Source organism: Cebus imitator, unplaced genomic scaffold (assembly GCF_001604975.1).
Source record: "Cebus imitator isolate Cc_AM_T3 unplaced genomic scaffold, Cebus_imitator-1.0 Scaffold70, whole genome shotgun sequence".
In the NCBI taxonomy this organism is placed as follows: Eukaryota; Metazoa; Chordata; class Mammalia; order Primates; family Cebidae; genus Cebus; species Cebus imitator.
Genome location: NW_016107385.1, coordinates 2,602,763 through 2,619,550, shown reverse-complemented (window position 1 = coordinate 2,619,550; position 16,788 = coordinate 2,602,763). Strand labels below are relative to the sequence as shown.

General features: G+C 40.4%; 1 protein-coding gene across 1 annotated transcript in view; it reads right to left on the bottom strand.

Annotated features, from left to right (window-relative positions):
• BUB1B (BUB1 mitotic checkpoint serine/threonine kinase B) overlaps positions 1-12,975 on the bottom strand; it is a 74,865-nt gene extending 61,890 nt beyond the window's left edge. The window contains exons 1-4 of the mRNA XM_037739469.1: positions 12,746-12,975; positions 8,743-8,886; positions 4,579-4,638; positions 3,821-3,965 (exon numbers count right to left, since the gene is read on the bottom strand). Of these exons, the coding sequence (XP_037595397.1) occupies positions 3,821-3,965; positions 4,579-4,638; positions 8,743-8,886; positions 12,746-12,780 (384 nt within the window). The 5' untranslated portion in view covers positions 12,781-12,975. The remainder of the gene's footprint in view (positions 1-3,820; positions 3,966-4,578; positions 4,639-8,742; positions 8,887-12,745) is intronic.
• Between the last annotated feature and the right edge of the window lie 3,813 nt (positions 12,976-16,788).

Genomic DNA, 16,788 nt, shown 5'->3' with positions numbered 1-16,788 from the left:
AAAAAACAGAAATAACATAAATAAAAGGACTACATGGTTAGATTAATAGATCTAAAAGTTAAATAAACCTTTTTTGGTAACCCTTAAATTGCCAAACTAAAATAATTCTATACCTTTAAATAAAAATACCAGATGTTTTCTAGAAACAAATTTTTCCTTAGCTAGACTGTAAGAGTCACATAAAATAACTGACTGGAGAACTCCTTCTGCAAAGCAAAAGAAAGTAGTATGAAGAATTCATCTGTTACTACTCTTGACAAGCACCACAAAGAAAAAGCAATAGTTTATTATGTACCTTGTTTGTCACATACAAAGTTCAGATTATTGCTGATCATTCTAGTGTTGATCATTTGAACTTGATGGCTGTCTATACCAGTGTTTCTCAGATAATCTGTGGTGAAGGGGCCAGCTTTACTATGTGCATGTGTGTGTTCCATCATGGACTGACATAAAATACAACAAAAATTAGAACTTACTATGATGATGTGCTTGAATATCCCAGCAATATCAAATTGTTACCAAAGTTTCCAAAAGCTCACTTCCAATTTTTGTACTTACCTCAAACAGTATGCAAACCCGTCTTTCAGTAGCACTGATCTAGGCTGTGCTTTTTACTTTATGATATTATTCTTCATCAGTACAAGCACCAGGTTAACAAAAATAGATAAGTTATTCTAATTGTTACTTTTAACAACTGCAATTAAATATAATCATAGATTCCTGGGACTGAAAGTCACTTTAGAGGTACAGCTAGTCCAATCTTTTATTATTTCTTTTTTTTCTGAGAATGAGTCTCTCTCAGTCACCCAGGCTGGAGTGAAGTGGCACAATCTCAGCTCATACAACCTCTGCCACCCAGGTTCAAGCAATTATTCTGCCTCAGCCTCGTGAGTAGCTGGGATTACAGGCACACATCACCACGCATGGTAATTTTTGTATTTTTAGTAGAGAAGGGATTTCACCTTGTTGGCCAGGCTAGTCTCGAACTCCTGACCTCAGGTGATATGCACACCTTGGCTTCCCAAAGTGCTGGGATTACAGATGTGAGCCACCACACCCAGTCTCCAATCTTTCAATAAATTACACATAAAGATATTTAGGCTAGTGACAAATGAAGGACAAAATCCTTTATTTGGGTGTAACCATTGTGTTACACTGCAAGGGTCTACAGTCTCCAGGCTAACAAATCTGTTTAGCATTCTTTGGTTGCCGTTTTTCATTATAAGTTTCTGTAACTAATATTCATAAGGTAATTTCTCCAACCTTTCACTAAGGATGTAAAAATATTTGTAAAATGTCCTGAGGAAATCAAGATACTTTATGCCTTGAGGATTTACCTAATTTTCTATACTTGTAACTATAGTTGACCCTTGAACAACACAGATCTGAGCTGCACAGGTTCACATATACACATATTTTCTTCCACCTCTGCCATCCCTGAGACAGCAAGACAAACCCTTCTTCTTCCTCCTCAGCCTACTCAATGTGAAGACAGGGAGGATGAAAATCTTTATAATGATCCACTTAACAACTAGTAAATATATGTTCTCTTCCTTATAATTTTCTTAATAACATTTTTTTCTCTAGTCTCTAGTTTACATTGTAGTAAAAAAAAAAAAAGATATTATACATATAGCATACAAACTATGTGTTAATCGACTTTATGTTATTGGTAAGGCTTCTGGTCAACAGTAGGCTATTAATAATTTTGGGGGAGTCAAAAGTTATATGCATATTTTCAACTGGGTGAGGGGTGAGCACACCTAAGCCCCGTGTTCTTCAAGGGTCAACTATATTGGAGGTTTAAAATAAGTCTTCCTCAAGACTTAATAAGAAATTTCTTATTTTATTTTAGTATAAAATCTTATCAGTTTTAATGTCAAGAGAGATTGATTTTACTAAGAAGCCTTATCAGCTTTAATGTCAATATTTCATCATAATGTAGTGGTTGTGAACAATTTTAAATATTTATTGCTTTTTTTTCTAATTCATTTTAGAATAAAAGCAATGATACTAATGTCTAAGAAACCATGATCATTGTTTTTTATGAAAAATATGTTATTTCTACATGTCAAGTGCAACAGTACAAAGTAGTCAGGCAGCATTTTTTTTTTTCTTTTTTTTTGAGATGGAGCCTTGCTCTATCACCCAGGCTGGAGTTCTATGGCATGATCTTGGCTCACTGCAACCTCCACCACCTGGGTTCAAGCAACTGTCCTCCCTCAGCCTCCCGAGCAGCTGGGACTACAGGCATGCGCCACTACACCCGGCTAATTTTTTTTTGTATTTTTATAGAGACAGAGTTTCACCATGTTGGTCAGGCTGGCTCAAACCTCAAACTCCTGACCTCAAATGATCTACCTGCCTTGGCCTCCCAAAGTGCTGGGATTATAGACATGAACCACTGCACCCAGCCCAGACAGATATTTTTGGCTATAGCAGTATACTAGGTAAAAAAGTACAAAGACCAATAAAAAACTGAAACATCACTTTTTTATGGTGATGACTTTCATAATGGGGTGAAAGGGATACCAGAATCACCAAGGGGAATTTTTCCCCAAACACCCATATGGCTGGCAAATGTTAGCTCCCTCCTCCTCCAGTACAGTTTCATGGTCCAGTTGTTTTTTCTGTTTTGGTTTTTGTTTTTTGAGACAACATCTTACTCTGTCACCTGGGCTTATGTACAGTGGTACGATCACAGCTCACTGTAGTCTGGACATCCTGAGCTCAAGCAATCCTCCCACCTCAATCTTCTGAGTAGCTGGGACTACAGGCACATGATACCACACCCGGCTAATTTTTGTATTTTTTGTAGAGATGGGGTTTCACCATGTTGCCTTGACTAGTCTTGAACTCCTGGGCTCAAGTGATCTGCCCACCTCAGCCCCCCAGTGTTGGAACTACAGGCATGAGCCACTGTACCCAGCCCAGTTATGTTTAGAATAAATAAATAAATAATGCGGGCTAGGAGTGTAAGTTCACACCTGTAATCCCAGCACTTTGGGAGGTCAAGGTGGGAGGATGGCTTGAGCTCAGGAGTTTGAGATCACTCTGGCCAACAGAAAGAGATGTCACCTCTACTAAAAATTTAAAAATTAGCCAGATGTAGTGGCATAGCGCCTGTAGTTCCAGCTACTCAGAAGGCTGAGGTGGGAGGATCATTTGAGCCTAGGTTTAGGCTGCAGTGAGCCATGACAGAGCCACCACACTCCAGCCTGAGTGACAAAGTGAGACTCTGTCTTAAAAAATAAAATTAATTAATTAATAATCCATACCCATTGAGAGATCTACAGACTGCAATCAATCTTAAGAGGGCAAAAAAAAAAAACGTATTATACTATATTTAAGTCCTCCTTTAAGTAGAACCAATTTAGGCCAGTCGCAGTGGCTCACACCTGTAATCTCAGCAGTTTGGGTTGGGAGGCTTAGGTTGGCGGATCATGAGGTCAGGAGATCGAGACCATCCTGGCCAACATGGTGAAGCCCTGTCTCTACTAAAAATACAAAAATTAGCTGAGTGTGGTGGCATGTGCCTATAGTCCCAGCTACTTGGGAGGCTGAGGCAGAATCGCTTGAACCCAGGAGGTAGAGGTTGCAGTGAGTCAAGATAGTGCCACTGCACTCCACCCTGGCAACAGAGCAAGACTCCGTCACACACACAAAAAAGTAGAACTAATTTAAAAAATACTGAGTATTTATTAAATGTTTCCGATTTACTAAATGGCTCAGGTTTTACTTTTTTGGTATACCAGATTCCTCTGGAGAAAATCTCTTAGTTTAATATTTAAAACTCAGATGGCACTTGAGAAAGACTTACTAATTTAAGCCAGAGACTGAGAAATCGAGGATCACTATAATATCGTTTTTCTCCTTGCAGTGCTTCTACAGCTCTTTCTAATAACGTTGACATGTTACTATCCTTCCCACCTTGAGGATAGTTCTGCTCTGTCCAGTTGATATACCTGAATGGGAAGACAAATTTAAGAACACATTTTAAATTGAAATGTACTTTTGTTCTTGCTCCAAGACCCATTCTGGATTTAAGCAGAAGTATTTAATATAAGTATGTTTCTTTTGAGGTCCTCAGTGACATACCCTAAGCCTGTGTCTTCAAACTTCTCCAAATTGTCTCTAACACATGCTTCTAGGGAAAACTGAGGATAGGGATAGGAGGGTGTAGTTCAATGTTGTATGTCATAAACTTGAAATTTCTTGAATCTTAAACACCTCAGGAAGATATATTATGATTATTCTGGATCTCTGTGGCCCCATGACACCACTTTCTACTCTGACACACACTCCATATACCCAATTTAAGAAACATGGCCATAAGGACTCATCTGAGTACTTCTCTCAAACAGTATGCAAACCCTTCTTTCAGTAGCATTGATCTAAACTATGCTTTTTACTTTATGATATTATTATTCTTCAGTACAAGCACCAGGTTAACAAAAATAAAGAGATAAATTCTAATTAATTGTTATTTTTAACAACTGCAATTAAATATAATCATAGAATCTTGGGATTAAAAGTCTGTTAATGTTTCTATTGTCCTTGTTAAATAAAAAGACCCACCTATCCCAAACATCCAGAGGGTCATTTCCAGTGTAAAAGCGAATTTCAGATTCAAATGCCCTGAAATTTAAACAGAAAATGTTAGCATATGCAATAGTGACAACAGCCAATGAACAAGTATCACTTCCATTTTTATTCATGTAACTGATCTCAATTATTGCAGTAGAGTTTATGGGTTTGCTAAAGAACAGAACAAGGCCAGGCACAGTGGTTGATACCTGTAATCCCAACACTTTGGGAGGCCAAGGGGGTGGATCACTTGAGGTGAGGAGTTTGAGACCTGGGGAAGATGGTGAAACCCCATCATGTTAGCTGGGTGTGATGGCAAGCACCAGCAAATAAGCTGAGTGTGATGGCAAGCACCTATACTCCCAGCTACTTGGGAGGCTGAGGTGAGAGGATCGCTTGAACCCAGGAAGTAGAGGTTGCAGTGAGCTGAGGATGCACCACTGCACTCCAGCCTGAGCAAAAAGNAAAAAAAAAAAAAAAAGGATTCTGCTTAATAACATAAGAGGGAGAAAATATATAGAAATTAGAGGAACAAATTTCACGACAACATACAGAAAAGTAGTATTAATATTACATAGCAGTTAAAAACTCTGAAACAAGACAACCTAGATTCAACTTCAGCTCCACCAATCACAAGATGACTAACACTGGACAAGCTACTTAAAACTATATTTTCAGTTTCCGCATTTGTAAAATGGGCATAATAATAGTATTTTCTTATTAGGTTGTCCAGTATTAAATGTAAAGGGTTTACACACATTAACAAATATATAAGTAAGAATTTTAAAGTTCAAAAAAAATTCCATGGGTAACATTAGTCAAAGAAGAATAATACCATAGATAATGTGGAGAACACATCAAAGAAAGGGTAAAATATGACTATAAAAAGCTGGGAGGCTGGGCGCAGTGGCTCACACCTGTAATCCCAGCACTTTGGGAGGCCGAGGTGGGTGGATCACCTGAGGTCAGAAGTTCAAGACCAGCCTGGCCAACATGGAGAAACCCCATCTCTATTAAAAAAAAAAAAAAAAAAAAAAAAAAAATAAAAAAAAAAAAAAAAAAAAAAAAAAAAGCTGGGAAAGGCAAAGGGCTAAGACTAAATTAAGATTGACCAGTTAGAATAGAGGGAAGAATTAGGTAATAAGCCACAATTTGGATAAATGACTAACAAAAATTGTATAATGAGTTATGTTTGATCTAAAAATAATAAATTAGTCCCTGACACATGGGAATTTATACTCTAATTTAAAAAAAACGTAAATAAATGAAAAATGTACTAGTAATACAAAACAGTATACTAAATTACAGTTGCCAAGAATGGGCAGTAAAGGCTTTAAGAAGTCAAAGGAGGTATCACAGAAGCAGCCTCTGAAGGTGAGACTCTGAAGGAACCAGGGAATTTGAAAAAGAACAGTTTTTTCAAGAAAGAGTGAAACTAATATTGAATAAAATTATGAAGGTGGAAGAGTTTATCCAAAGGAAGTTGAGTGGACCCTAACCTGTAACATAAAGTCAGTACTGAGAACAAATGGAGACACCTGGAGAAGTAAGAAGCACATGCTTTAAATGTAAATTTAAAGACTTTGGATTCCATCTGCTCAAGCCACCATTGGTTCTTTAAATGGAGGGTATCTTAAATATGACAAGATTTCAAAAAGATTAATCAAGTAACTTTATAAGGATAGCCAGGCATTAGAAGGGACCACAATTATGAAGCTAACATGGCAATTAAAGTGAGATAATGACATTATCTGCAGAAATGGTGAAAAAATAAAATCTAAGATGCTACTGATAAAAATCAGCAATCCTCCCAATTGATCTATAGATTCAAACCAATGTAATTGAAATTCTAGTAGGCTCTTTTCTAGAAATTGACAAGATGATTTCAAAATTTGTTTGCAAAGGCAAAGGATCAACAATAACTAAAGCAATTCTGAAAAAGAACAAGAGCTATAGAACTCACCCTGCTGGACTTTCGATATAAAACTAATCAAGACACCACATTATTGGTGAAAGGATAGGCAATTTGATCAATGGAACAGAATACAGAGTCTAGAAATAACCCACACATATGTGGTCAAATGATTTTGTAAAAGGTCCCAATGCAATTCAATGAGGAAAGGAAACAAAAAACTCTCTAACAAATGGAGGCAGAACAACTAGAAAGATACCCACATAGGGGTGGGGGGAGGGGAGACTTTTTTACTCCAGCCTCATACCATATACAAGGATAAATTTAAGATAAATAATACACCTAAACATAAAACCATGAAGCTAGTAAAAGAAAACATAGGAAAGCATCTTTGTGACTTTGGGGTAGGCAAAAATCTCCTGAAGAGGGCACAAAAAGTACTAACCATAAAAAAAAACCCACACTAATTGAACTTTATCAATATTTAAAACTTAGCAGTTTAAAAAAAAAGCCACCCAGAAAATAGACATGGATGAGGGAAAAAAATATCTCCGACACATATATTTGATAAAAGACTGGTATACAGAATATATAAAGAACCCTACTGGGGAGCACAGATTCAGGGAATCTTGAATCTATGCTCCTGAAACTTGAATCAGGGAAACTTGAATCTGGGAAACTTGAATCTATGGTCCTGGGAAAAGTAAATAAAGAACCCCTGCAACACAATTTGAAAACTGGGAAAATATCTAAACAGATACACCACAAAAGAAGATATACAAAAGGCCAAGCAGCATGTGAAAAAAATGTTCACCATTATTAGTCACCAGGGAAATGTGAAGTAATGAAACTTAACTCCACAAAACTAGAATGGCTAAAATGAAATAGACTGACAATACCAAACACTGGAGTGGATTTGGTGCAAATAAACTCTCATGAGTTGCTGGTAGGAGTGTAAAATGTTACAATCACTTTGGTAAACCAGTTTCTTCAACAGTTAAACATACATCTATTCTATTTTTTTTTTTTTCTTTGAGGTGGAGTTTTTATCTTGTTGCCCAAGCTGGAGTGCAATGGTGGCGATCACGGCTCACCACAACCTCTGCCTCCCAGGTTCAAGGAATTCTCCTGCCTCAGACCCCCAAGTAGCTGGGATTACAGGCATGTGCCACCACGCCTGGCTAATTTTTGTATTTTTAATAGAGATGGGGTTTCTCCATGTTGGTCAGGCTGGTCTCGAACTCCTGACCTCAGGTGATCTGTCCACCTTGGCCTCCCAAAGTGCTGGGATTACAGGTGTGAACCACTGCACCCAGCCAAACATACATCTATTCTATGGTCCAATAATTCCATTCCAAGGGAAATGAAAATTACGTCAACAAAAAGCCTTGTACAAGAATGTCCATAGCAACATTATTCATAAAGCACAAAACTAGAAGAATCTAAATATTCATCAATTGGTGAATAAATAAATGAAATCCTATTCAGCAATAAAAAGAAAATCTACTGATGCATGTAACATGAAAAAATATGATGAATGAGGCTGGGTGCGGTAGCTTACACCTGTAATCCCAGCACTTTGGGATGCCAAAGTGGGTAGGATCGCTTGAGTTCAGGAGTTCAAGACCAGCATGCCAACATGGCAAGACCGCATCTCTACTCAAGATACAAAAATTTGTATTTGTTAAATTTGTTAAGTCATTACTGAGAATGTTCTAGTACAAATTCAATTTTTCTGAGGTTTACATGTGTTTGGAGACCACTTATTTTTGTCATACTCTCAAAAATAACTTCCTAGGAAGTTAATAATTCAGTACACATAAAAGATAGCAGATTCACTCTCCCTTAGTACTCACAATCCAAGGAGGCAATATCCCTTATCAATTACCATCAAAGAGTTAAGTCTGTTCAGGGGTCCAGAATGACATAATACTTTTGGGAAACATTGCAATGTAATACTTACTTTACTATGCTTATCACTGCCCCCTGTATAAAATGTATTTCTATTGCTAAAAATAGTTTGCCTGCTCCACAATGAAATTAAATCCTATAGCCTTTGTTTTTAATTATACTTGAGGATATCCTTGGATAGTTGTCATGTGATGAGAAAGCAGGGAACAGATTCTCGTACTACAGAAATTTAAAGAGTACTCATTATGCCATTCCCCATAGATCTACACCCACATTATCTACAACAGCTGGGGATGAATGATGACAGGTTGAGACTCAGCCATTCTACACACCGTTTCTGCTGCTGAAGAGTATTGTTGCAGGCAGATTCTTGTGCCAATGCTCCCTGAAGTGTGGACATGATCCTCCCTTGCCTTAAAGGTTGTACATTTTCTTTACTCAGTTCCCATTCATCTCCCTCCAGGGACATGGCTTCACTGTGAAGAAAGAAACAAAAGTAAATCTCATACCAACATTGAATTATAGCACTAGATTATTGTAAATGTCTGCAAATAGGCGATTATTCATGGTCTTGGGTTGAAGATGGTGGAATGACACGGTATTATTATTATACTCCTAAGCTTCTTTATCTGTTACCTGGTTTTCAGGTTTATGGCTACAATAATGCCTAATTGAATACAATTTGGCAAGGATATTGTGGACAGTAATATAAGAATACAGTGTGGCTGTGTGCGGTGGCTTACACCCGTAATCCCATCACTTTGTAACGTCAAAGTGGAGGCATTTCTTGAGCCAAGAGTTTAAGACCAGCCTGGGCAACATACCAAGACCCCACTTCTTCCTTTAAAAAAAAAGAAAGGAAAAGAAAAATGAATAGAAGTTAAGGCACAAAGAAAAGAAGGAAACAAGAGAGTTATAAATTTGGCAAAGAGGCAACAAGTACTTCTACGCCTACCACTGAATGCATCACCTAGTTTAATTTAAAATTAGTGCCAGGTATGGTAGCTCATGCCTGTAATCCTACCACTTTGGGAGGCTGAGGGAGGGGGAATGCTTGAGCCCAGGAGTTCGAGACCACCCTGAGTAACGCAGGAAAACCCCCATCTCTACAAAAAATAAAAAATTAGCCAGGTGTGGTGGTACACGTCTATGGTTGAAGCTACTCAGAAGACTGAGGTGGGAGGATTGTTTGAGTTCAGGAGGTCAAAGCTGCAGTGGGCCAGGACCACACCACTGCACTGCAGCCTGGGCAACAGAGCAAGACCCTGTCTCATAAAAATAAATAAAATTAGCAAAGTGTTGGTGAGACTACTGTCCCATGTTTCAACAGATGACTCAAAACTGAAGTTTGTACATATAGGTAGCCAAGAGCAGAAGCAAACAGTTTACTAGTCAAAATTCCCTGCATCCCCACACCCAATTCTATCAAGCCTACTGGGAGAATCCCCAAAATGTTTTGGAGGTAATTATCGTTATGTTTTCTGCTCTTCAGAATCCTGCAATTGTTAGATAGAAGACTACTTCTAAAAGATATTATCTCTGAAATGTGAAACAAAAGGAGAGACAGATTGGCACTAATCTTTGAAACCGAGTGAAAGTTATATGGGACTTCAGTCTAGATGAGTGCTGAAAAAGTAACTGTGATTAATAATTCGAGTTGTAATCAGTCACATCTTTTTAACTACGATAAGTTTTCACTTAACGTTGGAGACAACTTCTTGGAAACTATGACTTTAATCAAAATGACGTGTAACAAAACCAGTTTTGCCACAGGCTGATTGATATAAACAAGAGTTAAGTTCCTATGGCACATTTCTGGTCACAAAAACATCATCAAACTTCTAAATAAAGACCCAAAACACTTTTAATATTAAACATGGAAATAAATGTGGGCTATCCATACATTTAAGAACAATTAATAAAAACAAAAAATAATCATTTACCCAATTTTTCGTGAATCAGTGAGTGACTGCAGTCATGGTGTTTGTGGGTTAACTCAAGGAATAAATGTTTGCGAGTCAAACTTTTAAGAAGCACCTTCTACCACCACAAAGTTCAAAAACAAACAATTATATTATAGTGGGGCTGCTGGGCACTTTCATAAGGTGTTGCTTATTGTCATGCATTTGTATGATTATTGTACACTTTATATAATTTTTTTTTAGTAGAGGCAGGTCCCACTATGTTGCCCAAACTGGTCTTGAACTGCTGAGCTGAAGCAATACTGCTGCCTTAGCCTCCCGAAGCGCTGGGATTACAGGTGTGAGACACCGTGCCTAAACTTTACAGATTTTTACTTTACAATAATTTGAACTCATTCCTTCATTCATTTTCCAACTCACTTATTCTACTCAGGGGTTGAGGGTGGCCAGAGCCCATCTCAGCAACTCAGAGAGTGACCAACGCTCGACAGGACCACCATTTCATCACAGGGAGCACTCACGTTCACACCCACTTTCATTCAAACTGGGACCATTTAGACACACCAATTAACAGGCACATCTTTGGGATGTAGAAGGAAATTAGAATACTAAGGAAACCAACGCAGACATGGGGAAAACAAGCAAACTCCACATACACAGCAGCCCAACAATAAATTGTTTTTTTTCTCATCAACATTATAATGAAACATTATACCAGGACCTGTGGTATATTGTGTAGCCTGTAAAGGTAAGGGCCATGCCATTTATTTTTGTATGCCCGCCACTTAATACAAGATATAACACTATTATGCCCTGAATAAATGTTTGTTGAATTCATCTGACCTTTCTTCTCTTGGTCTTAATAATAGTGATTAAACAATCTCAGTTAAATATCCCAAATTGAGCTAAAACTGCCTCCACTTCCTCCCAGACCTGCTCCTCCCAGTCTTCCTCTTTCTCAAATAAATGGCAATTCCATTCTTCAGTTGCTCAAGCTAAAAATCTTAGTGCCAACTTTGATGCCCTTCTCATACCCCTCAGTCAGTTAGCAAATCCTACTGGCTCTACTACCTTCAAAATATATACAGAAATCAACCACTTCTAATCGTCTCCACTGTTTTCCACCTGGCTCAACTCACTTTTGAGCTCAATTATTTTGGGCTAAATTATTTCAATAACCTTTTAACTGGTATCCCTTGCTTCCATCCTTTGCTGCCTTTGTCTATTCAACACAACAGCCAAACTGATTACATTTAAACCCAAGTCAGATCATGTCTTTCCTTTGCTCAAAACCTTCCAGGGACTTTTGATTACAACTGTAGTAAAAGCCAAGTCCTTACAATGCCTGCATCTTCACCTTTTTTACTTTACCTCCTTTTACCCTTGTAGTTAATTCTGCTCCAGGGACATAGCCTTGGACATGACAGGTGCAACTTCCCCCCGCAACTCTTACCCTCAGCCTTTGTAATTCCCCCAGAGATAAGAACATCCAGCCCTTCAGATTCAAGTCTTGACAAAAATGACATCTCTTCAGTGAGGCTCCAATGTTCAAGCTAAAATTGCACCACTCCTCACCCCCAATATTGCCTACCCCCACTTGCTTTTTTTTTAAAAGTACTGACCACCACCTCCATCTAACAGTTCGTCTTTATTGTCTAACTCACCCACCTTCACCCCATCCCAGAATTTAAGCTTCATGAGGGTTGAGATTTTTTTTGTGTATTTGCTGCATCCAGAGCTTAGCCAAAAAACATTTGTTACATGAATCAAAGAGCCCACGACACAGCATTTATCAATGCATTGTGGGCATCGTAGTGAAAATACATACAGACTTCCAACCTAGAATTGCTATGTAGTTCCTTTTAATACAAGGAAAAGCTGCAAACGTGCAGAGAAAGGCTTAGATCTCTGTGCTACTGGAATAATTTAGATCTCTATATTGGCTAAAGGCTTTTTAGATCTCTATGCTACTGACACAGCACCTGCCATTAGTTGAACGCTTATCTGAAAGCAGTTACTTAACAAATACTTTGAATTCCGCCAGAGCCCCATAAAGCAGCATTAACATCAGCATTTTCCATACCAACGATTTGCCCAAGGTCAAACAATTAGCAGATGGCTGAGCTGAGTTACAAACAGGCCACATCACAACTTCCAAGCTCTCTGTCCCGCTGGGGTCCCGCGGCCTTCTTCGCTTTGAAGCTGGATACGGCAGGATTCGCACGTGCCCTCACTCCACTGCGTTTTCACCTCCACCTCTGGCGTCCGACTCCAAAGCGAAGGAAGCTCCGGCGGGGCCTGTTCTCCTGACCGTGCCGGTCTCCCTGACTGCTCCGAGCGAAGCCTCTGTCACTTACCAGACACCTTCGGGTCTCTCAGGCCCAGCCCCTAGCAGCTCTTCTCCTGTACCTACCTCAGAGCACCCTCTTCCTTCTTCACCGCCGCCATCCTGCATTCCTGGCTAAGGTCCTCTTCGGCTGCAGGCCTTTCCTCTGGGCCGCAACCTGCCCTCGGAGCTACAGAAGCGACCGAAGCACGCACAAGACTCCGTTACAAACCAGCCACCTCAAGCCCACATCACTAGCCGCCAAGATTCAAATTTAACGGTCCCGCGCGGGAGACGTGGCCACGCCCCTGCGCTCCTCCGTGCGCTCGCCTCTCGCCCAATGCATTCTGGGGCTTGGAGTTTATACCAGTTTAGTCCGCACAGTCGCGGTGCGTAATGGGAATTGTAGTTTCCGGGAGTCAATGGCCGCGGAAGCGCTGCAGGCTTATGTGAGACAAATTCGTCGCAGGTGCAGTCTGCGTCCTGGCTCGAAGGCAAGTTTCTGAGCCAAGCGAGGAACACTTAAAGCACCAGAATTTCTTTGCTGTTTTGAGTGTTGGGAGTTGTCTCTGAGTGTTTGGACTTGGTCTGACTCTTCTGGAGAGACCACCCGTGCTGTCTGCCCCAAATCTCACCCGTCCAGGGTTCTTACGCCACTCTGACCCAGCTGTTTCCTGCCCCACTCTTGAATTTTAAAAAGCTGGACGCTAGCTCTGTAAAATCATACCAAATGTGCAACCTTAGGCAAGCTACATAATCTCTCTAACCCTCGGTTTTCCTCATCTATAAAGTGATGATATTGTCTTGCTTTCTCTTCTGCTCAGTCCACAAGCGATAAACACAGCCATGCTATGGCTTCTAAGGTCTCACCTCTTTTCCCCTTCGGGAGACTAGCCTTGACTGACATTAAACTCTTCTCGCAATTCCAATTTACTGAGGAAGAAACTGTGGCAGCTCAGATGTGACCAGGGGAGTAGGGTCTTTTTGTTTGGTTGGTTGGTTGCGTTTGTTTTAGCGACAGGGTCTTGCTCTGTTGCCCAGGCTGGAGTGCAGTAGCCCAATCATGGCTCACTGCAGCCTCCAACTCCCGGGCTCAAGTGATCTTCCTGCCTCAGCCTCCCTGTAGCTGGGATTACAGGTGCTAGCCACCTTGATGCAGGAACAGGGTCTTTTAAGTAGGTCCAGTTATAGGGAATTTCTCCTTTATGACTGTGTGGATGGTCGGAGAGGTGGCCGTTCCCCGAGGCGGGTGCTGAGAATACTGTCTACTACTCCCTGAGTCTTAGTTCCCAGCGTTCTGTCTTTGTTCATGTTATATACCTCCTTCTTTCCTCTGAATCATCAGGACTCTTGATTACAAAGAAATAGAAACCCAACTCAAACTGGCCTACTTGAAAAAGGGAATTTACTATCTTTTGTATATAAAGAACTTCAGATAAAGCTTAACGCAGGACTCGTGAACTGGCCCTCTCCCCATTTCTTGCCTCTGCTCTTGTTATTGGCTTATTGTCATTCTCTATTGGGTAACAGGTTCAGGACTTTATCCTTACAGGTTCAAATTTAGACTCAGAAGTCACTCTGCTTAACCCCTTCCTCCCAGTCACTGGGGATAGTGGATTCAGGACTTTGATTGTTCAGAACCAAGACCTGTGTTTCACCTTGGGACTGAGAGAGGGAAAGGGGCGATTCCTCACAGGAAATTTTGGTTACTCTTTACATCCAAGTCCTCCACATCCAGGAAGCTTTCCTCGATTATGTGAGATGTGGTACATGGGATTCTCTCTCTGACTCATTTGATCTCTTACCTTATGCCAGTACTGACCTAGCACTTCACTTCCTTTCAACAGGGTGTCCTGTTCATATCTACAGCTTCTCAATTTTGACCATTTCCTACAAACGATCTTGGCAGTGTAGCATTTGGTCTTTTGATCTGTCTCCCCTATAACCTAGTTGGCTGCCTCATAAACTGTGGTATAATGTAGAACACATTCAGGCTGAACCCCTTGCATGTTTTACTACGGGAAAAGAAGGAGGTAGGTAAACAAAATAAAACTCCAAAATGTATGATAGAAGGTGCTCCATGGTTTTATTTGGAACATGAGTACTTAGGCTGAACTGTAGCTGGGCAGCCAACATGGGGCCAGGGTGGAGATTTAGGCTTTAACTGTATCCACCAATTCTAAGGAAAGTCAGGATTAAGCTCGTACACATTCGTGGTCTAAAAAGGATGAGACAAAGGCTCTCCCCAATATGCTGAAGCAGGATGGGACACAGAAGATGTGAACAGTGAACTTGCCCTCTAGGAACTTCAGGCCAGTAGGAGAAGCAAACAAACAGGCCATTTCAGGACGTTGTTGCCACAGCCGGAGATAAATAAACTCAGGAGGTGGTGGAAGCGTATAAATCGGGCTTCCAACCTAGTCCTGGGAGAGGAGGTCAGGGAAAATATCCTAGAGAAGATGGTGAACCTGAAGGGCAAGGAGGTCTTGGCACAAACTATTGAGCACAACAACACACATTGTGTAGCATTGTGTAGTTTGTCTACACATTGTGTAGTTTGTCTGTAGCATGTACCCACCTATCTATTCATCACTCCTCCATGAGTTTTCCCACCCAGGTCTCACCTCTTCAGACCTCCATGCTGGGCCATCAAAACTTACCTGTCCTGTGTCCCATTCTTTCACTTAATCACATTGAAAACATAGGAACTAAATCACACTAGATGTTAATGGTTAATGCTGTGGCTCAAGCCTGTAATCCCAGCACTTGTCATTCTCATTGGGAAACAGGTTCAGGACTTTATCCTTACGGGTTCAAATTTAGACTTAGGAGTCACCCTACTTAACCCCTTCCTACCAGTCACTGGATAGTGGATAGGGGATAGGAGATCGAGACTATCCTGGCCAACAAGGTGAAAACCCGTCTCTACTAAAATACAAAAAACGAGCCGGGCGTGGTGGCATGAGCCTGTAGTCCCAGCTACTTGGGAAGCTGAGATAGGGGAATCGCTTGAACCCAGGAGGCAGAGGTTGCAGTGAGCTGAGATCGCGCCACTACACTCCAGCCTGGCAACAGAACAAAACTCAATCTCAAAAAAAGAGAAAAGTTAATGCTGAGATGCAGTATTTTTCATATGATGTTCTAAGATGTAATGTATGTTACCGGAGATTAAGAGTTTGGTGTTCAATTAAGTTTCTAAAGTGCTGGGTTAAATGAAAAGCTTCTTAGAACTCTTAATATGCCAAAGCGCACCATGACTCTCCAAGGATGAGGTGTGTTTGTTTCCTAATGATATTGTAACGCATTATCACAAACTTAATAGTTTCAAACAATACACACTTATTTACAGTTTGATAGATCAGAAATTTGACGTGGGTCTCACTGAGCTAAATAAAATATTGATAAGGCCCAGTTTCTTTCAGGAGGCTCTCTGGGAAAATTTGTTTCTTTTTTTCCAGTTTCTAGAGGCATACACTGGCACACCTTAACTCATGGTTGCCTTCCTCCATCTTCAAAGCTAGAAATTTAGCATCTCTCTCACCTGGCTTCCATTGCCATGCCTCTTTCTCTGACCGCAGTCAGGCAAATTTCTCTGCTCGTGTGATGAAATTGGGCTCACCTGGATGATACAGGCTACGATTTCCACCTTAAGGTCTTGAACCTTAATCACATCTGTATGATCCCTTTTGCCACATAAAGTAACTTCTTCACAGGTTCTGTGCATTAGGACAAAAACATCTTTGAGGGCCGTTATTCTGCCTACCACAGTGAATATTAAAATATGTTCGAATCTCGAAACTTACTTGACCATAAAGAAACATTTCCGGCCGGGTGCAGTGGCTCGCATGAGCCATAATCCCAGCACTTTGGGGAGCTGAAGCAGGTGGATCATGAGGTCAGGAGTTCAAGACCAGACTGGCCACCATGGTGAAACCCTGTACTAAAAATACAAAATTTTGTACTAAAAATATAAAAATTAGCCGGGCATGGTGGTGGGCCCCTGTAATCCTAGCTACTTGGGAAGCTGAGGCACAAAAATCACTTGAACCCAGGAGGCGGAGGTTGCAGTGAGCCAAAATCACACCACTGCACTCCAGCCTGGGCAACAGAGTAAGACTTTGTCTCAAAAA